At 41.8% G+C, this 27,759-nt stretch overlaps 1 protein-coding gene across 7 annotated transcripts in view; it reads right to left on the bottom strand.

Annotated features, from left to right (window-relative positions):
- The window catches only part of PRUNE2 (prune homolog 2 with BCH domain), a 274,101-nt gene that overhangs the window by 194,315 nt on the left and 52,027 nt on the right, over nt 1–27,759 (bottom strand). For 6 of the 7 annotated variants that reach the window (XR_009251811.1, XM_058695657.1, XM_058695659.1 and 3 more), the window contains exons 2-4: nt 17,268–17,372; nt 12,872–13,074; nt 9,494–9,657 (exon numbers count right to left, since the gene is read on the bottom strand). Coding sequence is in view for 6 of the 7 variants with exons in the window: in XM_058695657.1 (XP_058551640.1) it covers nt 9,494–9,657; nt 12,872–13,074; nt 17,268–17,372 (472 nt within the window). In the remaining variant the exon portion in view is untranslated. The remainder of the gene's footprint in view (nt 1–9,493; nt 9,658–12,871; nt 13,075–17,267; nt 17,373–27,759) is intronic. The other variant, XM_058695661.1, reaches the window with a different exon arrangement.

The following is a 27,759-nucleotide window of genomic DNA, read 5'->3' as shown; positions in this document are numbered from 1 at the left end:
GAAAGAGAGAACACTTCCCAATTTATTTTCTTTCAGAACCTAGCATAATCTCAATACCAATATCCAACAGGGACATCACAAGAAAGCAGAATTAAAGGCAAGTCTCTTAAATAAGCATAGCAAAAAAAACCCCAAACCAAACAAAAAACTTTTTAAACTAGTCCCAAACCAAATTAGCAATATATTAGAGGTTATTATGTAGTCACCAGGTAGGGATTTCCTAGGAATTAAAGGACAAATTAGGGGCACCTGGGTGGCGCAGTCGGTTAAGCGTCCGACTTCAGCCAGGTCACGATCTCGCAGTCCGTGAGTTCGAGCCCCGCATCAGGCTCTGGGCTGATGGCTCGGAGCCTGGAGCCTGTTTCCGATTCTGTGTCTCCCTCTCTCTCTGCCCCTCCCCCGTTCATGCTCTGTCTCTCTCTGTCCCAAAAATAAATAAAAAACGTTGAAAAAAAATTAAAAAAAAAAAGGACAAATTAACATTCAAAAATCAACCAATATAATGCAGCATATTAACAGAAAAGAATATCATCTGACCATCTCAGGAGATGTCAGGTAGTAAAACTATCTAAAATCCAGGATTTAATCATTATATAAAATCTCAGCCAAGTGGGAATGGAACACAACTGCCTTAATTTGATGAAGGACATTTATAAGAAGCAAATCAAAAAAGTAAACCTTGTATTTAACTGTGAAATACTGAAAGCCTTCCACCTCAGATCAGGAATGAGACACCTGCTATTTCTATCCATCACGGCACCCTGGCCAGAGCAATGAGACAAGCAAAACAAGTAAAAGGTAGAAGGAAAGGAAAAGCAGATCTAAAAACTGTCTTTCCTCACAGATGATATGTTTGTGTATACAAAAAACTCAAAAGAACCTACAAATGAGCTTGACATTGTAAGTAAACTTAGCAAGGGCGCTTGGTACCACTTTAATAACACAAAAATCTCCTGTATGTCTATAAACCATCACAATTAGAGAACTGGATTTAAAAATTAAAAAAAAACTGTAATAGCATCAAAATGTAAGATCCTTAAGAATAAATTTCACAAAAACGCGCCTGTCTCACAGTCGAACTAAGAATCATCTTTTTTTTTTTTTTTTTTGATTTGGGGATCTTAATTTTTAAATACATACAATAGAAAGCAGTATTCAGAAAGTAGCATTGCACTAAACAAAGTCCTACAGAATAAGTCACTGAGACTTCCAACATTGATTTATGAGTCTGACATGAAAATGCAAAACACGACATACTAATGTAGGTGGGAAAAAAATAACTCAAAATCTTTCTCACCAACAACTCCGAGTTGTTTTTACTGCAAAGGAATGGTTATGGCCCAGCCTTATTCAAGGGATTCACCGATAGCAAATTTTTCTATTTCACATTAAAGACCCATTTACGTATATGCTTAACTAAATATCAATGTCAGGCCATATAAGCAGCCAAAGTCACCTCGTGGCAAAATCAAACCTGTTTTTGGAGTAAGAGTTGATTTAACTTCCAGCAAATTCTGCAGAACTAAAAAAATATATATATATTTAAACCCATACACATGTACCCAACAGTGTCGCAGCTATTCACAGGCCAGGGGGGTTTAACAAGAAGCAACAAAGAAAGCAATTATAATAAAATTATAACAAACATTTCATTCCCTTAGAAAAAAAATCAACCACAATGTGCTTTGTTCAAAAGAATGGCAAAGCGAAGGACCTTTTGCCAAAAGCAATCGCAGTACATTAATATTAAACATGATCTAATGAAGTCAGAAGTGGTTTGGGGAAAACATTCACCACAGTAAAGGCATATTCTGCATGATAAATTCTTAGCAGAAAAGAAGGGATTCAAACCCCTTTCCTTGTTTCACTTGGGATTGATTCTTTTTTATACTGAAACAAAAAAATTAAGGAATGAATAACAGAGGCGGGGGGAGAAGAAAGGAGAAAAAAACAGAAAATACAACTTCGCAGTTTTGCCTGAAAAGGGATAATAAAAAAGAAGCCTATTATTCTAGTGCTTAATAATCTTATCGATTTAAAACATGTGAATTTAAGAACAAGGCTTATCTTGGCATGGCATAAGAACTCGGAGGTTGAGGAATTGTTCTGGTTTTATATCTAGCAAAAAAAAAAAAAAAAAAGTAATTTCTTTCCTGTACCCACCACACAGATCTTCCCTCTTCCTGAGCAAAACAGGATGGATGAAATTCCCTTTGGACTCTGTAACCATTTTGGGAGACAGATGATTCACTGGGAGACATGATTCCCTCTTTGGGCAGGAGAGGAAAAAAAAAAAAAAGAAAAGAAAAAATCTGGCTCTGTTCCTTTCCCATCTGACCTCCTTAAAAGGATCTTTTTTGAAGCTGTTAATCCAGGCTACTAAAATAGCAAGCAACTATTCTTTATTGAAGTTCAAATGGCATTGCCAATAGAAAGGAGAGACTGCGTTTTCTTGAAAACCTAGGACATAGGTTTTCTGCGTCCTACGCGATGAACAATTGCCATCATTTGGTTTGCTATACGTAGTGAGGCTCTGTCGAGGTCTTATACAAATAAATGTGACAGGCCTTTCGGTGGGGGGAAGCGTGGTCTTAATGGAAACCTGATTGGTAATCAGTGGCTGCAGTCTTATCATTGCCAGCTGGTTCCCAGAAACACACACGCGTGTGCACACACACACAAAAACACACGCACACAAATCCCCAATGCGATGATTCAGCAATTTAATGGAGCTTACATTTGGCAATACTCCTCCGGTGCACACCTCTGGGGAAATTAAAGAACACGGACCGAGGATTCTGGCAGGTCCATAATCGTTTGTTTTTGGCAAGCACTCAGGGCATAGCCCAGCACCAACTTTAGGCCACTCTGACTGCATCCAGTGACTTTTAGAAAGATGCAGATTGCAGCTTGTTTGAAAACGATACCAAAAAGGTCATAGAAGCAGAGAATAGGAAGGGAAAGAAAGGAAGAGCAGAAAGAGCCGACAAGGAAAGGCAGAAGGGGAGAAAAAAATAAAATAAAATAAAGAACCACAACAGAAGAAACAGATGTGGGGTGGGGGAGACGAGTAAAATCTCACTTCCAAAAGCCAGGGTCATTTAGGATCCCATCCGAACAAGCACATTCTCTTCGTAGACAAGTAACTTCTTACACAAATAATTGCAAAGTAATCTATGGAAGTAAATCTGTGTCTTTCCAGATAAAAGTGATACTAACGATCTGTATCTTGAAATCTCTAAGTTTGAGGTATGTCTTCTTAAAAGAGCACAGCAAGACCTAGCTTTTGTAAGAAGTAGCAATTTAAGGAACCGCAAATTATGTCAACTTCATTAAATCAACGTCTGAACACACACTGGCCGTGAGTGAGTCACCTGTTGACATTTGTCCGTAACTGTCCCGCCAGGGCCCAGAGGGTACAATTGTTATAGAAGCACAGCAGGTTATTTCTACCTTGGCAACAGGATACCTGCTTCTAATTGGTATATAAATGATCTTTTAACAACATCCGTTATAACGAGGTTCTACCTCAATATTCTAATACAATGTTCTCCCACAAGGTAAACACTGTGATATATATATATAAATATGTAATTCATATCTTTATAATCAATATATTTAATAATATTTTATATTTATATTTATATTAAATTAAGATATAATTATACGATTCTATGATTAATGTATAATTAATTATACTTAATATTTAATAATAATGAATACATTTAATATAAATATATATTTCTACAGCAGTAAGTATAAGACTATAAAAGAGTCCAATATGATTGAATTTAAATACTTCCTGTATTTAGAGAAAAAGAGCAACATGTAGACTAAAGAAATTTAGAATGGAAAATAAGGTTGCTAGTCTTAATGGTGAAGTTGATTAAAACAACACCAATACACCAATTGGAGAGTTGAAACTATCAGACACACAGCACCCAGTTCCTGTGTAAACCGCTACTTCATATGACTGAGGATGTCGATGACATTATTAGGGGTATTTTCCGGAAAACTGATGTACGGAAAAAATTCTCAGATTTTTTTTTAAATGAGGAACTGGCATATGTATTTGTTTTAGTAACGATATAATTACAGTGAATTTGATTTCGATTTTTTCATTGGCTCCAAGAAGCTCATACACCAAGTTCTGGACTGAATACAATTTTTACAATTTTTATTCCTTTCTCAATATGTTGTTTTGTTTTTCTGGACTCTTTTGTCCTTGTTTTATTATATGTGCATGCGTTTCTGTAAACAACTTCAAATATTCTATGGGAGAAGGAAGGACCTGAGTAACGAACGGAAAAATGACAGATGACCGACTTCTGCAAATAGTACATTTGATATAAATGTAAAGATCTAATAACAATGAGAGTATATGCTATATGATTCCATTTACATAACATGCAAAGCAGGCAAAACCAATCCGTGGTGTTATGGGTACATCCGGAAGGAGTAAAACTATAAAGGAAAGCGAGGAAGCATGGGTCATAAAAATGAGAATGCCGGTTACCTTTAAGGAGGGACCGAGGAGTGATGGGAAGGAGCACAAAGAGGTCTTTTTATTCAATTTCTTTACCTGGGTAATTGTTAAAAGGATGTTCCTTTTGTGATAATACTCTGAGCTTTTTATATTTATGTTTTGTCTTCCTTTCTGTATATGTAGTATACTCCACAAGAGGATTAAAATTATATATATATATATATATATATATGTAGACAAACAAAAGGTGAATAAAAACAAAGTCTTGCAAAAAACAGAATAAGTTCTACCAGGATTTCTAAAAACTAAATAAAAATAAGAAGAGGGTTCATTACTGGAAAGGACAATGTCCAAATTCTGGGCGTTAAGAATGTTGGAGGGATGGGCAGGAACGAAATGGATGTTACTCTTTCACAGAACTACCTAAATCAACACATTCACAAAAAGGAAAGTTATAGGGGTGCCTGGGAGACTCCGTCGGTTAAATGGCTGACTCTTGATTTCAGCTCAGGTCACGATCTCACGGTTCATGGAATCGAGCCCCACATCGGGCTCCACGCTGACGGCGGGGGGCCTGCTTGGGATTCTCTCTCCCTCCCTCCACCGCCCACATCTCTCTCTCTCAAAACAAACGTTAAAAAAGTAGAAAGCATATACACAATGGTGCACAATGCCTCTTAACGACAGTACTTCCTGAGGCGGCAGAGACACATCAGGGGAGCAGTGAACAAAACACATTAGGTCTCCTTTCTCATGAAGCTTGCATTCCGGAGTGAGGGAGCAAAAGGGAGGAAGAAAGCCGTGATAGACAGAAAGATTAGGAGACAGACAGAAATAAGCGTTCCAGAAGGAAGGCACAGTTTGTATAGATCCTCAAGAGTGGAAAGAGTTTGGCATATCTGAAAAAGCCCCTGTCCCCGGAACACGCGATGGGAAAAGAAAGGTTGAAACGCACGAGAGGATATCAGAGCAGGCAGGGGAGATGTCAAGTTCCAGACTGCGGGGCTTGGGGATGGTGATCGGGTTTTGACTGCGATGGATTTTGACTTTCAGGAGATCGATATGACCGGTTCACACTTGCCAAAGGCCGTTCTGACTGCTTCGTAGACAATGGATTTCATGGAGGAAAGAGGGCAACACTCAGGCGGCCATTGCATTAGTGGAGGAGAGGCAGAGTTGCAGCTCCAAATGCATTACTAGCAGCAATGGTGGGAAAGTGGATGGATTCTTACACAAGAGATTGTGTAAGAAGTTCAGACAGAGAGTCAGCAGGACTGGCTAATGGATCAATGTGGGAGGAAAGGTAAAGGAAAGAATCAAATATAACGCCTCGCCTGTGGCTTGAGTAACGGGTGGTGGGTGGGTCGGCGGGGCCTTTTACTGACACGGGGAAGCCGGGATAAAAGCAGGCTTGGAGGTACAGGGAACTAACGGGGTCCATCACAGCCGTGTCAAGGTGGTGGTGCTAGTGAGACATGCATGCGAAGATCTCACACGGGCACCGGAGATGAACCTGGAATGTTAAAGAGAGATCTAAAACCTCAGAAGGAAGTGAGGTCACTCAAGGATACTGTATAGACAAGAAACAGACTCCTAACTCTAGAGAACAAACTGACGGTTGCCTGAGGGGAGGGGTGGGCAATGGGTGGAAAAGGTGATGGGGATTAAGCAGGGCACCTGTTGTAACGAGCACCGGGTGACAAATGGAAGTGACGAATCACAATATTGTACACCTGAAACTAATATTACGCTGGATGTTAACTAACGGGAACTTAAAGGGAAGCTTTAGATAAAAGGATAATATACAGAAAAAATGTCCCAGGATGAAGTTCGAGGGCGCTGCCATATTTCAAGGTTGAGCAGAAGAGGAGTTTACCAAGCAAGGCTAAGGAAGAGTAGGCCCGACCTCTTGCACGTTAAGGAACACTCTGAAAATCACCATGTTTTCTGCAGCCTAGCAGGCTAAGAGGCATACTGAGGGTCCTCTCCAAGGATGAGGAGATCAATATCCTGACTCAACTGAAATCCGTTTACAGCGCACCACGGTGCCTTAGCATGGTGTGTTCTAGGATATGACCACAGGAATGAAAGGCAAAGAATAATCAAATTGACCAAGTATTTTTTTCATGCTAAATTCGGGGGGGGGGGGGGATTAGTATAAAGTTTATAATAATATATCCTCCAAAGAGGTCTAATTAGGATATTTTTAAAGACTCTTCCAAGTCTCAGCCATAAATATTTAGTCTCACGACATCTGGAAACAGTCTTCAAAATTCTTGATGGCAAGGTGCGCATAGAAATTTTATGTTCCTTCCAGACGTAGAAGAACGCATAAATACATTCTAGAAATGTGTGTCAAGTTAATGGTTATTTTGAGCACCCCAAAATATAAAATAACAGCTGTGTATAGAGACAACCTTTTGGAAAGAGAACTATCCATGTTATGAAAATAAGGAATGCTAACATTATTTATAGACAATAAATACCTCCCATTGGGTTTGGTGTTAATGCATGATCAGAAGACCATGAAATCGAACTTTGAGTTGAGTGAATGTAACAAAATTTGACTCGATTCCCTTCTGACGCCTACTAAAGACTGATATTCCATCACCCCTCCACCTGTGTACATCCACGTCCACATGCACACTTTGGCCAAAGGTCTCCAGAGCCTTCTTTCCACAGTATGAAGCCACCTTCCAGGCGTAGGGACTCTGGACTCTCTCATGACACATTGCATTGCAGTCTTTGCACATAGAGGCACTTCCTCCTCTTACATCCCAGTGTCCAGGCAGCAAGGAAGTGATGTCCCATTCTGCCAACTTCCTAAGGCCACTTCAAGGCCAACCTTATGGAAAACCTCCAATGAGAAGAAAAACCAAGGTCCTTTACCATACCTCTAATTCTCGATAGCTCTGCCAACTAAGACCAACATAACTCATAAAAGGGGTCTGCATCCCTTCTAATTCCCTAAATCTCCATAGCATCATTATTATCAACGTCAACAACAAAATCATACCTCTGTGCCAACGTATCACAGTATCGCAGTTTGATCTGTTTTTACTATTTACAGAAAAGCAAGATGATGAGCAATTTGTGGACCAACTGCCTTTCGTTCCGACTAAATAACACACGTATTTTTTGAACAATAAACCAAGCTTCTTAGTTTGCAAGAAATTGAAACAAACGACTCTCTCGTGTTTGATCATTTGCACTGCTAAACAACTTCCCTCGTGGCTGGGATCCCCAATTACCTTTATTTTCCTTCTGCTCTGTCACAGAGATAAATGATCATAGTTACTTGGTTTAGTTGGGGGCACGGTTTCCCACAGAGCATTTTTACAGATGTCCATTGTCAGAAAAATATTTAAAACAGGTTTACTGGGGCCATTAGTTGTAAAATATTTACAGGAGTCACAAAACTTGGACATTTTCCTCTCCACATTGTGGAAGAGACAGGAAGAGAAGGAAAGTGTCCTCAAAAGACTAGCTTCAGGGGCGTCTGGGTGGATAACAAGTGGTAAGCATCTGACTCTTGATTTCGGCTCAGGACATGATCTCATGGTTTGTGAGTTCAAGCCCCGCATCGGCCTCCACACTGTTAGTGCAGAGTCTGCTTGGGATTCTCTCTCTCTTTCAAAATAAATAAATAAACTTGGGGCGCCTGGGTGGCTCGTCGGTTAAGCGTCTGACTTCAGCTCAGGTCATGATCTCACGGTCCGTGAGTTCAAGCCCCGCGTCAGGCTCTGTGCTGACAGCTCAGAGCCTGGAGCCTGTTTCAGATTCTGTGTCTCCCTCTCTCTCTGCTCCTCCCCTGTTCATGCTCTGTCTCTGTCTCAAAAATAAATAAACGTTAAAAAAAAATTAAAAAAATAAATAAATAAATAAATAAACTTAAAAAATTAAAAAAAAAAAAAACAGTGGCATCAACATTTTCTTGGTCTTCTCCTTCCTTTTTAAAAAATTCTGTCAGTCTGTTAATCACTGTTTTTCACTTTCTTGTGTTAAATACTTCCGAGAAAAATCTATGTCTACCATGTTCAAGATGGATTATTGAAAGAAAAAAAAAAAAGCTTTATACAACACCCAAAGCTGTCCTACGTAGACAATAATGAATTTTTGTGGTAATTTTGGGCCACCAAAGTCAACTAACAATTTTCAGGTTAGAAAGCACTTTTTGGAAGTGGCGGGCTCCATGAGTGTAAAAGAAAGATTAAAAAAGGTAGGGGCGCCTGGGTGGCTCAGTCAGTTGAGCGTCCGGCTTCGGCTCAGTCTCACAGTTTGTGGGTTCGAGCCCCGCGTCGGGCTCTGTGCTGACAGCTCAGAGCCTGGAGCCTGCTTCGGATTCTGTGTCTCCCTTTCTGTCTGCCCCTCCCCAGCTCATGCTCAGTCTCTCTCTCTCTCTCTCCTTCAAAAATAAAAACATTAAAAAACATTTTTTTTTAAAAAAAGAAAGATTAAAAAAGGTAATTGACGATGGTGTGCTGGGAACACAGTGTTTAAAGGAGGCGAAGTTAAGACGGAAAATATTACAATGCCAATGAGGTGGTAAAGTGACTGTAAAAGTCCTGACACAAAATCACCAAATTCAAACGTGTTTATTTTGTCATCCAAGCAGTGTTCCGCAAACCAAGCTTCTGTCGGTACCAGGAGATATTTCGATGTGAGGAGAGGATTCTGGCCTGAGTCACACTGCTGTGGGACCAGAACCGCCTCTGGAAGCTCTGGACGGCCAGAGGAGCCATTCTGGCTCCCCAACAGAGGTGAGGCAGTTCCAGTTAATAGTGAAACAGCAAAGACCCTTCATGCCTATTTTTAAACGCACATTGTTAATATTCAGTGTAATGCTACTCTTTAACAAACTCTTTACTCCCCGCTTCCCTGATGAAGCTTCCCGCGGTCTTTAAAGGGGTTGTTAAGCCAAGAATGGATCACACTCATTCTGCATGAGCAGGTCGAGAAACACTCCATTAAGCCTTCCAGTATTTAATAGAAAGAGCCATCTCTCACCTCTGAGGAGATGAGCCAGCTGCTCGGTGATGAGCTCAGGAGCCTCCCGGAGAATCTCTTTCACCACAAGGGAAGAGGAAGACTCTCGGAACTCAAGGCCGCCATCGCTCTGCTCCACTGGATTAATGACTTTGACAACCGCTGATTCTAAAGTTTGGTCCTCGCTGTAAAGCAAATGGCGGAGAGGAAAGGAAAGGGATGTGGCACATCGTCTTACTTTCTGGAAGTATTTAATCTCTGCTCTCACACAAAAGACTTCCTCTCAACGGCCAAAAAGATGAGGAAGCTCACGTGACCCTTAGCCTATGCTTCACTTTCCATATTACCTAATTACCCTCCCCCCGCCCCGAAAGGCTTAGTCGTAGCCCCTCACGCCATAGCACTTGTCTCTTGTTTTGCTGTTGAAAAATAATAATAAATCATAATAGTAATAGTAATAGTAATAATAATGGCTGCCATTTACTGAGCTTCCCCTGCAGGCCAGACACCATTATCAGGCCAGAAGGAATGTCACCAAGTCTTCTACACGATGACCCTATGAAATGGGTTCTAGTGAAACCCTCATTTTTAACATGAGGAAACAGGGGCACATGGGTGAGTCAGTCGGTTGAGCATCCAACTCCTGATTTCGGCTCAGGTAACGATGCCAAGGTCGTGGGATCAAGCCCCATGTCAGGCTCCATGCTGAGCATCTATCCTGCCTAAGATTCTCTCCCTCTCTCTCTCTCCCTCTGCCTCTCTCCCTGGCATGTGCGCTCTCTCTCCCTCTAAAATGAATAAATAAATACACATTTTAAAAAGTTAAAAATGGGGAAACAGAGGCACAAAGCGGTTACGAAATTTGTCCAAGGTCACAAAGCTTATAAGCAGACTAGCTTGTGTTTGAACCCTGATGTGGTTTCAGAGCTTGCATATCTGGTCACAGTGCTGGAGACAAATGACCACGGGCTTATTTACTTCCACCATCATCCTTTTTTTTTTTTTTAATTTTTTAAAATTATTCTTTAGTGTTTATTTATTCTGGAGAGAGACAGAGTGCGAGTGGGGCAGGAGCAGAGAGAGAGGGAGACACAGAATCCAAAGCAGGCACCAGGCTCTGAGCTGTCAGCACAGTGCCCGGACAGGGCTCGAACTCAAGAACCATGAGATCATGACCTGAGCCGAAGTCGGACGCTTAACTGACTGAGCCACCCAGGCGCCCATCCCCCCCACCCCCACCCCCCACACTGTCATTCTTCACATGTGAGATGAGTTGGGTTTATCAAAGGCAGAAAGAAAGAGGTGAATAAGGCTGACGTTGGTCTTTCCGTCTGCCAGAAACAAATGAGTGGGAATGAAGGAAATAAAGATCTCAATTTTGGAAAGCATTCTGTTTCATAAATAGTCCTGAAGCTCAAGTTCACAGTGTCAGTCCCCAAACCAGCAGTTTTTCAGTTTTCATTGGGAACAAAACTCTTCCAAAGATTCTGACTTCCCAAGATTTCTTTAGCTTCTTGCACTGCCTTTATCCATATTTATTCACATGAATTGGTTTGTAAAAGTGAGCACATAAATTGAGTCAAGGAGGTGATCATCCCGAACACTGATCATTGAAGTCAGTCAGATAACCTCCCGGTAACTCTCAGCCAACAACTGATTAATAAATAGGCAAAAGAGTTTGTGTTTCAAGCGGCATGGGGATAAAAACAGCCCCACGCGAGCAGACTGTTTTCAAAACTCTTTAGAGCTGAATGAACTGCATGACAGGCAGGTCAATGTACTCGTACCTAAATATGCTTCCTACAAAGAGTTAAATAGGGGCGCCTGGGTGGCTCAGTCGGTTAAGCGTCCCACTTCAGCCCGGGTCACGATCTCGCGGTCCGTGAGTTCGAGCCCCACGTCGGGCTCTGGGCTGATGGCTCAGAGCCTGGAGCCTGCTTCCGATTCTGTGTCTCCCTCTCTCTCTGCCCCTCCCCCGTTCATGCTCTGTCTCTCTCTGTCTCAAAAATAAATAAACGTTAAAAAATAAAAATAAAATAAAAGAGTTAAATAAAAAATTAGATATTAGTACAAGTTCTTATTTCATGCACACTAACATCAATATCCACTGGTTATGGTCCTAAACCATCAGCAAATTGGCAAAGTGTGCAAAAAAAAACCTACTGTCTCAAACCACTGAGGTATTTACTAGTGACTCTTCATTCAATAGCACTACAGAGCTTATCAAAAGGGCATCTTTGGGGGCGCCTGGGTGGCTCAGTCGGTTAAGCGTCCGACCTCGGCTCAGGTCATGATCTCGCGGTCCCTGAGTTCGAGCCCCGCGTCGGGCTCTGTGCTGACAGCCTGGAGCCTGTTTCGGATTCTGTGTCTCCCTTTCTCTCTGCCCCTCCCCCACTCACTCTCTGTCTCTGTCTCTCTCCACCCCCCCCCCCAAAAAAAAATTGAATAAAACATTTAAAAAAATTTTATGGGTGTGTGGGTGGCTCAGTCGGTTAAGCCTCAAGCCTCCGACTTTGGTCCAGGTCATGATCTCATGATTTGTGGGTTTGAGCCCCGTATCAGGCTCTGTGCTGACAGCTCGGAACCTAGAGCCTGCTTCACATTCTGTGTCTCCCTCTCTCTCTGCCCCTCCCCTGCTCGTGCTCTGTCTCTCTCTCTCAAAAATAAATACAGATTTAAAAAAAAAATTTAAGATTTAAATAAAAGGGCATTTTGGGGCTGGGTTGGAAAGTCCTTGAAGGTAGACAATTTGTCTCATTCCTCTTTACGTACCTTGAGATTCTTGCACTAGTTAGCAACTCCTAAGTATGTACTGAAGGAGGCAGAAGACCCACATTGAATCCAAACTCTTCTACTAACTTTATGTGGTACCCCTGCAACAGTGGGTCTCAGATTTCTTGTCCATAAAATAACAAGTTTGAACTGCACGGACTTTCAAAAATCCATCCCGCTCTTATAGTATAAAATGGCATGAATGAAAGAGCCAATGATCAAATGACTTTCACAGCTGTTCTCTACAATTTTTCACTTCACCACTGAGATGTCTTTCTTGAGAACCTTTCGGTTTTAGTTAGCATGTAATTTCAGTTTTCATTACACATTTACAGCATCAGTACATAGGACTGTTGTGTTGCTACAATAAACTGTTTCAGATTGTTCAAAATTATAATTTTGGTCAATTCTCCAAGAACTTTCCACTCAGAGATGTCATATTTGAAATGCAAAGGCCAAAACAGAGAGCTGGCATGGCCCAAAGTTTGCCGTAAGAGAAGAAAAAATATTCTTTTTCTTCCGATGTCCTCTGCCTTTAATGCATCTCCCTAAGCCACAAAAGTCCTGAATGAGGTGGTACTTTTCCCATAAGGGCCTTGGTTAAAGGCCTTACCTCCAGAGCCTTACCTCGCCAGCACATTGCTGCCAACGAGCGTTATAGATAACTTCCCTTCATCATTTAGCTGATGCAGATTAATTTCATCTCGGAATATGTGGAACGATTCAGAGATGTTCAGCTCTTCTAAAATAAACCTCGTCTCAGTGAAGTAATTGAATTCAGTTCTTGGTATGTTCAGCACTGGCAAACAGAGAACTCCAGGTGGACTGACCTACCGAGAAGAAAGTTGGCTGAATCACTGACAACAGCGAGAGGAGAAAAAGCACAACTCCGTGTTTTACACGCCCGAGGGTAATTGTAAAGCGAACAAAAGTCTTTTGGCCTCACTAACCCGGATGACATTCAAAATCGATTCTTCCCGAACCCAATTAGTAGAGCAGTATCTACAGGCAAATGGCCCCTAATATTTTTTAAACACTTGTTACTCTCCATGAAACCTCTCGTGCCTTATTTTAAATATCTTATGTCTCATTTCAACATCTCCACGATTAAAAATATATATATGCGCCACACACACACACACACTCACACACACACATTCTCCTTTTCAGGGGAAACAAATTCATAGGTCTTTATGGAATTAGCAGAAAATCAGAATGATTACTGCAGGGCAGATGAGGACTGTGTGATACAGAAAGGCATGTACGTCCCATGGACATGGGATGCCTGCCATTGAGCTCCAGCCAATGGTTTACATGCAAAGATTTCAGGTTTTTTCAGGATAAGAATCTTTCAATTACTCAAGAAAAGCTGAAAATCTAGATCTGAGGCTGTTATCTACGATGTTTGTTACAATTAATTTTTCTAAATTAAAAACACTATGGAGGTTAACAAAAACTCATTTATGAGCCAGAGTTGGCCTACACACTACCAGATTGAGATCTCTGTTCATTTCTTATATTAGAAAAAAAAATCACATATTAACAAACTTGTTATTAAAAAATTGTTGGGTGGGGGTGCCTGGTTGGCTCAGTCGGTTAACTACCCAACTCTTGATTTCGGCTCAGGTCATGATCTCACGGTTCGTGGGTTTGAGCCCCATGTCAGGCTCTATGCTGACAGCACGGAGTCTGCTTGGGATTCTCTGTCTTCCTCTCTCTCTGCCCCTCCCCTACCTGTGCTCATGTGCATGCGCTCTCTCTCTCTCCAAATACATAAATAAAGTTAAAAAAATGTTTTAAAAAATTGTGGTAAGAAGGGGAAACAGGAGACGGTAGGAGTTGGAGAATTTCAGATTCACATACTTTTCCATAGGAATTTTTTAAAAATAAGGGTTCTTTGAAAAATTACTATGAGTGCACAGCAATAAACCCCAAATATCCCTGAGAGAAGGTGGGGTTTGGTAACACTGAATTTTTGCATAAAGTAAATGGCCTTTGTTCTCACATCATCACCAGCTCTGTCAAAGCATAGTGCTTATTACACAATTTTAATATCTTTGTCATCTATCTCCTTTCCTGGCATTAACAAGGCAGCGATTTTTGTCTTTTTTGTTCAGTCATGTTTCCTAGTGCATAAAACAATCTGGCGCATAGTAGGCATTTAATACTTGTTTGTTGAGTGAAATAAATGAATCACCCATTGCTGTAGTATATAAAGCACAAAGCCATTCCAACAAAGTGCTTTTTCTTTTAACTGTCAGGCTAATCCTGAATCACAGTTGGGCAATAATCATTAGAAATTTATGTATAGCCAAATCAAAACCACACTGAGATACCACCTCACGCCAGTCAGAGTGGCTAAAATGAACAAATCAGGAGACTATAGATGCTGGCGAGGATGTGGAGAAATGGGAACCCCCTTGCACTGTTGGTGGGAATGCAAACTGGTGCAGCCGCTCTGGGAAACAGTGTGGAGGTACCTCAAAAAATTAAAAATAGATCTACCCTATGACCCAGCAATAGCACTGCTAGCAATTGACCCAAGGGATACAGGAGTGCTGATGCATAGGGGCGCTTGTACCCCAATGTTTATAGCAGCACTCTCAACAATAGCCAAATTATGGAATGAGCCTAAATGTCCATCAACTGACGAATGGATAAAGAAATTGTGGTTTATACACACAATGGAATACTACGTGGCAATGAGAAAGAATGAAATAATGGCCTTTTGTAGCAACGTGGATGGAACTGGAGAGTGTGATGCTAAGTGAAATAAGCCATACAGAAAAAGACAGATACCATATGTTTTCACTCTTATGTGGATCCTGAGAAAGTTAACAGAAGACCATGGGGGAGGGGAAGGAAAGAAAAAGTTAGAGAGGGAGAGAGACAAACTGTAAGAGACTCTTAAAAACTGAGAATAAACTGAGAGTTGATGGGGGGTGGGAGGGAGAGGAGGGTGGGTGATGGGCATTGAGGAGGGCACCTGTTGAGATGAGCACTGGGTGTGGTATGGAGACCAATTTGACAAAAAATTTCATATTAAAAAAAAAAGAAATTTACGTATAGAAATTTACTTTTCCTAATTAGTTGACTGAGTTATCTCTAACTCCTGATACTGAAACTTGAGTCAAGCACATGTGGCCTGAGCCTATCCTGGCAGGATCTTTTTGGAGGTTAGGACCAGAAGAAGGTTTCTAGCCCCCCAACCTCTGCTGGGTGCCTTGGAGAATGCCATTTTTCTTTCTGAAGCTCAGTCTAACCCATCTGTAGAATGGGGCTTACCTACCAGAAGGAAAAGTATTTAAATAGAGTCATACATGGGAAGCTGCAAAGCTCTGCATTTATTCCACGTTTATACTCTCAGAGGAAGTAGCCACGTTCTCAGAAGAAAATTCAAATGGAGATGCAGACCTTTGGTAGGGGGCAGGGCCAGTAAACTAAGAGGAAGGCACAGAAATATAACAAATTCCAGTCTGTGACCCTCCAGTTACTCCATATTTGTCCCCATGCTGAGCCTTAGAAGGAGAAAAGAGGCCATACATCTCTTTACCCATTTTATCTATCACAACTACTTTCTCACTCCTTTGGTTGCGTGTTATATTCATTCAAGACATTGGAGTTGGTGGGGGTGGTGGTGTTATATAATTTCCTTAAGAGTCCACACCACTATCTTTCTAAAGACCAGTCTTGTTCAGTCAACTCTATGTTCTCGAGACAAGCGACATTTGTTTTCTAGGAGTCAAAAAGTCCAGTTAATAGGATTAAGTATTTAACATGCATTTCTTCACACAGGCATGTTTATCTCCTTATACCAATTAATCTCCCTTGTAAAGTTCAACAAAATTTAATATTTTTTAATGTTTTTTTTTTTTGAGAGAGAGAAGGGGGGAGACAGAGCGCGAGCAGGGGAGGGGCAGAGAGAGAGGGAGACACAGAATCCGAAGCAGGCTCCAGGCTCTGAGGTGTCAGCACAGAGCCCGACGCGGGGCCCGAACTCACAAACTATGAGATCATGACCTGAGCTGAAGTCGGACGCTTAACCGACTGAGCCACCCAGGCACCCCACGTTCAACAAATGTTAAGATAAATTTGATACAAAGTCCATATGCAGAGATCAGAATATTGTACCTGGCTCTCTTGTCAGCTGCTGCCCTAAGCCATTCTTGCCGCCCACAGCTCACTCTAGAAGACTAGGTTTCATGTGAATTTAAATCACCCGAGATCAGCTATGCATACTCTCAGAGCCAAGAATCCAAACAAAATTGGAATAAAACAAATCAGACTCTGGAAAATTAAAAATTCTGTGAAATTGGAAACCGCACCAAGATACTCATAATGTACTTTTTTAGGCTTTGAGGTGACGCATTATCACGGGCTGATGAATTTTATGAAATGGCAATTTTAAAACAATTTGTTAAAAGGTCTTTTCCACCTCTGTAGGGAGGTTATAGACTTTGCACAGAATACAAAGATTCTCACTCAAGGGAGATCATCACTAACTGAGAATGACCTTGCTGTACAAAGTCAGGGCTAACGGGCAAGAACCGAATATAGTTGTGACATGTAACACCTCTGTTACTGAAAATTCCAGCCAATAGGTTCTGAATTGCATGTAATGTTCACACAGGTTATTCTGCACTTACTTCTCTATTCCCAAGGGCAAGACTAACCAACAAGCTGTGATAAAGGAAAACAAGAAATTCTGACCCTTACTTTTGTTAGTTCTCTGAATTCCCATGAAAGTAAACAACTATCATCTATTTTTAAAAATTTGGAAACTGTGACCTTATTGAAATGTCTTATGAGGGAGTCAATAAGAAACAACTAGACCCTACCTAACGCACTGTAGGTGACCAGTAAGTATTTGTTGTTTAATGAATCATAATACATTATTCTCGGCAACAATAAACCAGAACGTGAAAATGGAAGTGAATAGGTTCTTCGTTTTTCCCGAAAATGTTTGTCCTTGGAAGTTATATCATAATTCACATATAAAAAGCACAGTCTTCTTTCCCCTCACCTTGTCTAGAAAGTAAGCGTACGTGAAGGCGGAAATGAGAGAATCCAACTCACACGATTTATGTCCAATAACCACATGGACCTTCTCCAAGCGTTTGCTTCGATTCTGAAACACATAGCAAACAAAACATCACAATTTGACGTGCAACAGATCGATACAAAAAGGACAGTTTTCCATCTTTTTTTCAAAGGTAGGCCTTGGCTATAGTCACGCACAATTGCAACAATTCCTAAGTTTATGATGAAGTTTTACAGGAGGACATGAGATTGCACAACACGGTTTAAAATTCGGAAATGCTCAAATTGTAGCGCACGGTTCAGGAACAGAAAATTGTGAGCTCACCACCTCAGGAGCCTCCCCAGGTGACCTCTGCCTCTGGCCTCCACGCGTGAAGGGCAGGGAGAGACCAGAGGAAGAGGCGGACCACTTCAAGTTTGGCAGGCAGTAGTTTAATAAACAAGGAGACTTATTTCCAAGGCTTGTCTTGGGCACCTGCAAGATGGGTAGATCTTCACGTCCACCTGCCAGAATTTTAAAAATTTTATAGAGGCCGTAACTGGGCTCAGTCATGTGTGGTCTCAACACCACATTACTCTCTCAAGGCTGCATCCTTGGAGCAGCTCCCATGATGGGAACAGTGGGCAGAACATACATTCCAAGGACAGGGGAGAGGGTGAGGAGCCTCCAACAGCCCAGGTGTAGCTCAGGGGTCAGCCAACAGTCACGTCCTCTAGATGACCTCTTCCAACAGAAGTGTGGTTTCATTAACATTATCACAGCCTGGGGCACATGGGTGGCTCAGTCGGTTAAGCATCCAACTTCAGCTCAGGTCATGATCTTACGGTTCGTGGGTTCGAGCTCCGCATCAGGCTCTGTGATGACAGCTCAGAGCCTGGAGCCTGCTTCGGATTCTGTGTCTCCCTCTCTCTCTGCCCCTCCCCCCATTCATGCTCGCTCTCTCTCTCTCTCTCTCTCACTCTCAAAAATAAACATTAAAAAAATGTAAAAAAACATTATCACAGTCTAACTTGATATGAATTGTATCTCTGAGTCATAATTTTTTAGTAAAAGATTTTAGTCCAAAGGGAAGTTCCATAGTATAGCGGCCCCCCGTTTATCTGCAAAGGATACATTCCAAGAGCCCCAGTGGATGCCCAGAACTGCTGATAATACTGAACCCTATATATACTCTGTTTTTTCTTGTACGTACATACCTATGAATAAAGTTTATAAATTAGGCCTCGTAAGAGATTAACAACAACAATAATAAAATAGAACAATTACAGCACTATACTGTAATAAAAGTTGTGTGAATGTGGCCTCTCTCAGAATATCTTCATGTACTGTACTCACCCTTCTTGTGATGGTGTGAGATGATAAAATGGCTACGTGGTGAGAGGAAGGAGGTGAATGACGTAGGCATGTGACCTAGGCCGCTCTTGACCTTCTGACCACGTGTCAGAGGATCATCTGCTTTTGGCCTGCAGTTGACCGCAGGTAATAGAAATCATGGGACATGAAACCAAGGATAAGGGAGGAGTAGTGTGTTCTATGTCATTTCCTTGTATAAGATGTTCTTAATTTGAGAGACAGTGACTTTTTTCATATGTTCTTGGCACGCAATACACAATTCGGTAGTAATTTATTTTCTCAGGCTGCATTTTGGGTGTCAAGAAATGTTCTCTCTACAGTGCATTCCAAAACTTAGCAAATGAAAGTATAACACTTTTCCTCCCCCCAGGAAAGGAATATGGTTAGTAATATTGCTTTAACAATACAAATCAGTTGTTATTAAAAAATGTATACAGTCACGTCTCTGGAAGAGAAGGCATATTGTTTTCTTTCCTGGTTTACCGTAATAGTTACTTGAAACTCCTTTATAGAAGGCTGACCTCCTTGTGAAATACTGGGTTGGAAATGCCAAAGAAATGACTGCTTCTAGAAAATGCTACAACAAAACTGTTCAATAATGATAACTGTAATCAAAATGAACGTCTTTATAGATGCCAGAGGTGACACATATGTATGCTTCCCCCACTTTTCACCCTTTGTTTTAACTTCTCTCCTGAGGACTGACTAGAAAGCCAACTCAAGCGCAGTACTGCTCAAAATGGCTAGATAAAAAATTACACTGCTCACGATGATTCCCAGAAAGAGACTTATTCTTTTTTTCTACAAAACAAAGAGAAGGCATTATTTGGTAACCTACTAGGTACTTTACAAATGAATCTATGCAATTGTAATTGGTGACACGGGCCTACTGATGTCAGAGTCAGAAACAAGTTTTTAAACAACCAGCTTGTGGCCCGAGAAACATAATAAACTAAAAATCTCAAAGGAAGTTTTAAAGAGTCTGTCAATACAGAGAATAATAGCGGTATCGATATTGCAGACAAGTCATCTAATATGTAATATTGCTGAATTAAAATAAACCTGTATTTTTTCAAAGATACTGAGATGATGATATTTAATAAAACAACATGACTTGAAAATACAATATAAACTCTCTGATTATAATCACAACACCCCACCCCACCAGCACCACCAACTTTAACCCCCCTTCCGTCGTCTCTCAGCTTCCTTCCCCTAACTTCATAAATTACAAGCTGGCTCACTTGTACCCTTGGGGGATTCTAGTCTAGGCCCAGTTCTCATCTAAAAGCCGGACTGCTTCTCCCGTGCAAGACTGTCAGATGTTCTAGAGGTACCTACAGAAATTTAGGCAAATGGAATTATACTCCATTACAACACAAACAAATGCATTAGGAAATTGTATTACTGTAGACAGCCGTTCTTCCGAGAAACTCGAAGGTCTAAGTAGACATTACCTCATTTCTCCTCTCAGATCTTGTAAGGCAGACAGTAAGAAGATTAACAATACTTTTTATAGGTCAGTGGAGTCCGTGATGGGGCCAGGATCATTCCCAAACCCCATGGCCCAGTACACGGAGCCCTCTGCTCTGCCCTGCACCAACCACCCCACACTGCCATAATGACTTCCTCTACAAAATGAGTGAACATGCATTCTAAATATGCATTCTAAATATAGCAAGGTTTCAGACGTTTATAGCACCACACCAAATGACCCCAAAGCTGACCTACCTGCTTTCTTGTCTAGGTTCGGTAATTCCTAGGTACAGCTCTTTGTTCAACACTCAACTTGCATGCAAGACATGGAGGAACCAAGAAGATTTGTGTGTCAGTTTATTTCTAAGACCGAGCCAATTACTACTTAAAAAGAAAAAACTAAAAGAAACTAAATAAGATTGTGAACCCAAAGCATGTTGGACCAATTCTCGCAACTCAGGAATCTTTGAAGATTATTATTTATTCGTTCTTGTCCGTTTAAAGGGGGAAAAAAGTACACGTCATCTTATAGGTCAGACCATAGAAGGTCCCGGGACAGAATCTTGAGGCTTCTTTTCGATGCCACGTGCCTCTCTTTTCATGCTCTCCTGTTTCTCGTCTGACCTGCCTTCTTCTCTCACACTAACCTCCTTCATACTCATGGCCTCTTTGAGTGCCATTTGCTTATGTCTGCTATCTGCGGTCAATGCCCCAGGTCCCAGCTTCCAACACTATCCTCCCCCCGACCCCACCCCCTTCCATCAAAGTGTGCCAACCTGGAGCCCATGCTATCAGGGACCAATCTGCTTCTCCACAAGCAACTCCATTCTTCCACTTAAAAAAAATTTTTTTAACGTTTATTTATTTATTTTTATTTTTTTTTAAATTTTTTTTTTCAACGTTTTTTATTTATTTTTGGGACAGAGAGAGACAGAGCATGAATGGGGGAGGGGCAGAGACAGAGGGAGACACAGAATCGGAAACAGGCTCCAGGCTCCGAGCCATCAGCCCAGAGCCTGACGCGGGGCTCGAACTCACGGACCGCGAGATCGTGACCTGGCTGAAGTCGGACGCTCAACCGACTGAGCCACCCAGGCGCCCCCACGTTTATTTATTTTTGAGAAGAGAGAGACAGAGCATGAGCAGGGGAGGAGAGAGAAAGAGGGAGACATGGAATCTGAAACAGGCTCCAGGCTCCGAGCTGTCAGCACAGAGCCCGACGCGGGGCTCGAACTCACGGGCCGCGGGATCGTGACCTGAGCCGAAGTCGGACGCTTAACCGACTGAGCCGCCCAGGCACCCCTCCATTCTTTCATTTTAAAGAGACTTTCTAGGGATTATGCCATAGTCCAAAAAGATGACCAGAAATTTCAAGTTGGCTGAAAATGTTGGAGCAGACAAACGCAACGTCACAATCAGAGGTAACTTTGGTGCCTGCCGATGAGCCTTAGGAGTGAGAGGCTCAACCTCAAAAAATCTCAGATGTTCCTAAGTGCCTGAATCCTATCAAAAACCACTAAGATGTAATTGAAGTGTAGCAAAAATTAGAGATTAGAGCAACCATGTTCAGAAAGACTTCTGCCTGCTTAGAGGAATAAAACATAAGATTAGTTATGTGAACTCAATCAGAAGGTGAGCTCAAGAAACATGTAGGATTTGGCTGCTCAAATTGGGGGTCAAGAACCAGAGAAAACAGGCTCCACTTTCAAGCTTCCCAGCACAAATGACCTTGGCAGTGTGAACAGAGCAAGCATAGGGGTCAAGTCCCGGCAGAAAAGACTGGGGATTGATTTCAGGCGTCCGAGGACGGTAACAGGGCTCCTTATGAGGCCTATTCTGGTCTATTCTGTGACAAAGGCCCCATCTACAGGGGCAGCAGGCTCAGGGAACTGACTTGATCACAGTGATACTCTCTGTACACGTACCTCTCAGAGCAGGTCTGTGGACCTTTGCCTATTTCACATCTCTGCATATTCATAGACTCACAGATGTCCGATCTTAACATCTACGTCCCTTGATGCAGTTCGAATTAGCATCTGCATTATTTACAAGCAGATAAATTATGCCCAAGTAAAAGTGATAATTTTATCAATTAAATTAATTACTGTCATTCACGTAATAAACATCTATTTGTGCGATACAGCAGTAAACCAAACAGACGACAATCCCAGCTCTCACGGCCTTTGCATTAGCTGCAAGGAGATATGATGAACCAGATAATTAGATAATAATTTGAGGAACAGGGTACACTGAGATGAGGCTCATTTGAAAAGGTGACATTTGAGAAAGACCTGAAGCCAAGAAGTGGGACCTAAGGATATCTTAGGCCAGGAGAATAGCAAGGGCAAAGGCCCTGAGGTGAGAGGATATCCAACATGTTCAACAAATATTTACTGCCTAGTGCATACATTTTCTGAAGGTGACTTTGTAAACTCCTAGCCAGGAGTGAATAGATCTGGCAAGTAAATACCCACTCCCTAGTATTGACACAAGTTCACCAAGCATTAAAGAATCTCAGGAGACAAAAGATTCATCTCTAAGGCCTATACCCAATATGGCGTAAGCCCAACACAGAATGGAATCCTGATTATGCGTAGAAATAGATACTATATTGCTTTGTCATCTACACTTCCAAATAGATGGGCAAGATCTTTCCTTCATCAACATATAAAAGAAAATATATTGAACGTGCCAGTATTTGAGATCACAATTTTGATATGCTTTCAAAGCGTAATCCTATACAACACTAAAATGAGCCTTCTTAATGAGGTTTACTTATCTCTTTTTCAAAGCCAGCAAAATGCCTAAGCATTAAGACTCAACTGACCATTAAAGGGAATTGTACTTGTCAGGCAAAAAAGCACTTTTCCAACACACCCACAGAAAACAGAATCAATCAGAAAGAAGGCTTCTAGGGCCCTGATGGAAGTCTAGTCCCTCCATTAGTTTGGGGGGTTTTTTTATAGACATATTATTTATTGCCTAATTGGCTAACATACAGGGTATACAGTGTGCTCTTGGATTTGGGGATAGATTCCCGTGGTTCATCGCTTACATACAACACCCAGTGCTCATCCCAATAAGTGCCCTCCTCAATGCCCGTCACCCATTTTCCCCTCACCCCCCACCACCTCCCTGCCATCAACCCTCAGTTTGTTCTCTGTATTTAAGAGTCTCTTAAATACAGAGGCACCCCGGTGCCCCTCCAACCCACTTTTCTTAAAAAGCCTATGAAAATGTTTTCAAAAATAATTAACTGAAATGCATTGTGTTTTCCCTCTCTCCACCCCCCTCCCATCAACCCTCAGTTTGTATTTAAGAGTCTCTCAACCTCCATTAGTTTTCTAAGAGCCATATCCTCTGAGAAACGAAGCTGCTCCCACTGATGACCAGACACATTTAAAGTCCCATTATTAACATTTAGTCAACAAGCCTTGCAACACAGTTATGATTTCTCAGACCCATCCTCCTCGACCCACTTTTCTTAAAAATCCTATGCAAATGTTTTCAAAAATAATTAACTGAAATGCATTGTGTTTTGAAAACATTGTAGACAAAACCCACAGAAGTTGGGAGAGCGTCTTTCCTATCACACGGAAGCAACAAACATTTCTAAGGCTCTCATCCTTCACCAACAAATGAAAAAGCAAGACGACAAGAAGTTCTCGATTTATCGAGAGTTATCTCCAAAGAAACCCAGGCAAAGAAAACAGTTGGCAGTTGAGCTGGTGTTTCCTTAATTACTTCTAATTCCAAGTCAATGAGGGGTCACCCTGCCTGGAGGCTGCCTGTGGGTGGTCCAGAAAAGGGCCCTGGTTCCTCCCTAGGAGACTCCACATGCCTGTGGCTGCCATGATTCTAAGTGAGAGGACTCAGAGGGTGAGTGGAAGAAAGACTGACATGCTGCTCGTCACCCCAAAGGTCCCCAACTCCACATAAGTCACAATCATCAGGAGAGCCAGGTAGGAGTGGATACAAAAGGGACCACGGCCAAGCGAGCAACAAAGACACAGGGGATCCCCAGAGTAACCTGGTCCTCCAAAGGCCCCAGATCAGCTCTGCCAGAGATAGACAAGTCCCGTCCCTTGTTCAGTTGGTAAACAAATGAGATGCTTTTGCTACCGGCCCTGGGTTTAAGATAACGTCTATAACTCTTCACCTTCTGAATGTCTCATAATCTTATCATTACCCGGATAAAGTTTGCAAGTCAAAGGGAGAGGATGCTGGAGGGAATAAAGGACGTGGCATCCACTAGCCGTCCAAAAACAAAAACAAAAACAAAAACAAAAATGCTTATCACTCTGTGCGTGTCCCTAGATCACCGGGATTTTTCCTGCTAATTGAAACCTTTGTATTTTATTTTCTATCTTTGCTTATGTTTCTGGTTAAGAAAAAAAAAATACATGAAATTATAAAAAGGCAGACCCAATGAAAATCAATAAACCAAAGATAACTACTGTTAAAAGTTCAATAGTTATTGATTATTCACATTTTTAACTTGTATATATATTAACACATGTACTTGACAAAAGTAAGGTACATTCTATTCCCACTCTATATTAGATGCTTCCTTTTGAATCCACTTAGTATGCTATGGACCTTGCTCAAAGATCAAAACTGTAGATCTTGGGGCGCCTGGGTGGCGCAGTCGGTTAAGCGTCCGACTTCAGCCAGGTCACGATCTCGCGGTCCGTGAGTTCGAGCCCCGCGTCAGGCTCTGGGCTGACGGCTCGGAGCCTGGAGCCTGTTTCCGATTCTGTGTCTCCCTCTCTCTCTGCCCCTCCCCCGTTCGTGCTCTGTCTCTCTCTGTCCCAAAAATAAATAAAAAACGTTGAAAAAAAAAATTAAAACTGTAGATCTTTATTCTGTTTAGCTCAAGGATTGCAACTGTATGAACACCTATGTGTGTATAAAATTTCTGGAATCAGCATAAGTGCCTTTTAAAAAAGAATCTCCATGATATCGGCAAACAGGATACTCTATTCCACTGGCCATCTACTCTAGTTTCGTTCTAATGGCCATAATTAATTTCTTCCAAGAGTTGTACCTCAGGTCATGTCTCAAAGCAAAAACATTTACCAGAATCTGCAAATTCGAGACACAGACATTTTATATTCAATTTTCTCATAAGTGTCCTAATTTACTTGGTGACGTACCAGATGAATATAAACCAAGGGATTAGGAAGACGCAAAAAGCTTTCAATGAGAAGACTCAAATTATTTTGAGGTAATTTGTCTCACTTACTGATAAAACTGAAACCTAATCAATTCAGATAAGTATATACTGCCTATAACCTCTCCCCTCACTGTTTTCCCAATCATTTTTCCCCCTCAGGATTCTCTTTGCTAAGCTGGAGAAGACTCTCTCTTAATATCTCTCATTTGGGGAAAAATAGGGGCTGGGAGTCACGCTGAGCAGATTCAGCTATAAATAGCTCAGATCCTATGCACCTGCACCTCCTGCTATATGGTCAAATGCAGAGGCCATTGTAGATAGGCAGTGGGAGACCCAGAAGCTAAACCCAAGCATTGCCTGAGGCCCTTCTTTCTTGGGTGGGCCATGTGGGTCCCCGGTTCCCCTTGGGGTCAGGCTCCTTTTACTGGGGCTTTGGACATGTTCTCAACTGAATCCATTCTTCCTCAAGCTGTTTGTTGCCCACCTTGAACATAGAATGTTCTCAAAAGGAGCGACCTCATATATATGGTTCATATACTTCTTCTGGGTCATAATAGTAATGGGAGACAGAATTGTTATTTACTTACAGCATTTCATTTTTTTATATTTTCATTCAAGATTCTCTTTCTGACAATGTCCTCCAGGGACAGTTTTGGGGGCGGCCCCATTATTTTTCTTCCACAGCTTCAACCATAAAAGGTCAAGGATGATCCACCCCCCCACCCCCTGCCCCAACACACAAGTTCTTACCTTTCCCGAAGAGCCCCTATAGCAATTACTCTACACAGACTGTCTACAGGTTATTATTTTCCAGTCATTTTACTTTGGGGAGAAATGCGTCCAAACATTTACTACCAACTGGATGGGACAGCTCTTCCATTTCCCATTTCGGTGCCGCTTCCTTCTAGTTGAAACAGATGTCTTGTGCCAGAGGTTTGCCCTCCGTGCTTTTACACGTCTCTGAATCACTCAGCCTGCCCCTTTCCAGACTCAAGAGCTGTAGTCATTTTTGCCTCGCCTCATATGAGCAGCATCCAGGTCTATGACCCTTCCCTTTGCCTCCTTTGACCTTCCGCTGTCTGTGCCCCACTGGTGGGCTTAGACCTCACTGTAGACTGAATTGTGTATCCCCCAAATTCACATTTCCAAGCCTGAACCCTCAATGTGATGGTACTTGGGGATGGAGCTTTTGGGAAACAATTAGGTTTAAATGAAGTCATGAGAGTGGGGCCCTCCAGATGAGAGCTCTCATTCTCTCCCAGCTCTCCCTCTCACTTTCTGTCTCTCTCTGTGCCTCTCTGTCTCTCTGCCTCTGTCTCTCTCTCTCTCTCTCTCTCTCTCTCTCTCTCTCCATCTCTCTCTCTCTTGAGATGATCAGGAGAAGAAGGTCCTCACAAGAACTCAACCATGCTGGCACCCTGATCTTGGACTTCCAGCCTCCCGAGCTGTAAGAAATAAATTTCTGTTGTTTAAGGCACCCGGTCTGTGGTATTTTGTTATGGCAGCCCAAGCAGACTCGGACAGACCTCCAGGTTGGAGTCATTCCAAAATTCAAAACCACCAAGCAGATACCTGAACTTTAGGGAAAGCTCCGACGAGCTTCTTTTACAAAATGGTTGCTGTCAAAGCACTATCAGAGTTTTAAAGACCAAATGAAAAAGAACACCCCTGGAGTGCCTGCGTGGCTCAGTTGATTAAATGTCCGACTCTTGATTTCAGCTCAGGTCAGGATATCATGGTTGGTGGGATCAAGCCCTACATCGGGCTCCACACTGACAGCACAGAGTCTGCTTGGGAATCTCTCTCTCCTTCTCTCTCTGCCCCTCCCCCATGCGCGCGCGCGCGCGCGCGCGCGCGCACACACACACACACACTCTTTCTCTCTCTCTCTCAAAATAAATAAACTTAAAAAATATGTATTTTTTAAAGTGTAAAAAAAAAAAGAAAAAGAAAAAGAACACCCCTGCTACACATGTATAGAAACTACACCCATGTCACCAAAGGTTAACTTATTCTGTCAAATTTACAGTTAATTCATACTCTCATAGTAATATTAATTACTGTATAAAATATTTTTTTAATGTTTATTTATTTTTGAGAGACAAAGACACAGAGGTGAGCAGGCGAGAGGCAGAGAAAGGGGGAGACCCAGAATCCGAAGCAGGCTCCAGGCTCGGAGCTGTCAGCACAGAGCCCAATGGGGGGCTCTAAGTCACAAACCATGAGATCATGACCTGAGCCGAAGTCAGATGCTTAATTGACTGAACCGCCCAGGCTCCCCGAAAATATACTCTTTATAAAACATTTGGAAAATATAGAGACACAAAGAAATAAACCCTTAAGGCCCAAAGTAATCACTATGAACATTTAGAGAACCCCTTCCAACCTTTCTCTATATTTTTATGAGTGCTCTCTTCTGTAGTACTGTGATCATATTACACATAATATTTTGTACACTCCTTTTTTTAA

This window comes from Neofelis nebulosa, chromosome 12, assembly GCF_028018385.1.
Source record: "Neofelis nebulosa isolate mNeoNeb1 chromosome 12, mNeoNeb1.pri, whole genome shotgun sequence".
NCBI classification, from domain to species: Eukaryota; Metazoa; Chordata; class Mammalia; order Carnivora; family Felidae; genus Neofelis; species Neofelis nebulosa.
The sequence above is the reverse complement of the archived record's forward strand: the minus strand, read 5'-3'. Positions and strand labels throughout refer to the sequence as shown.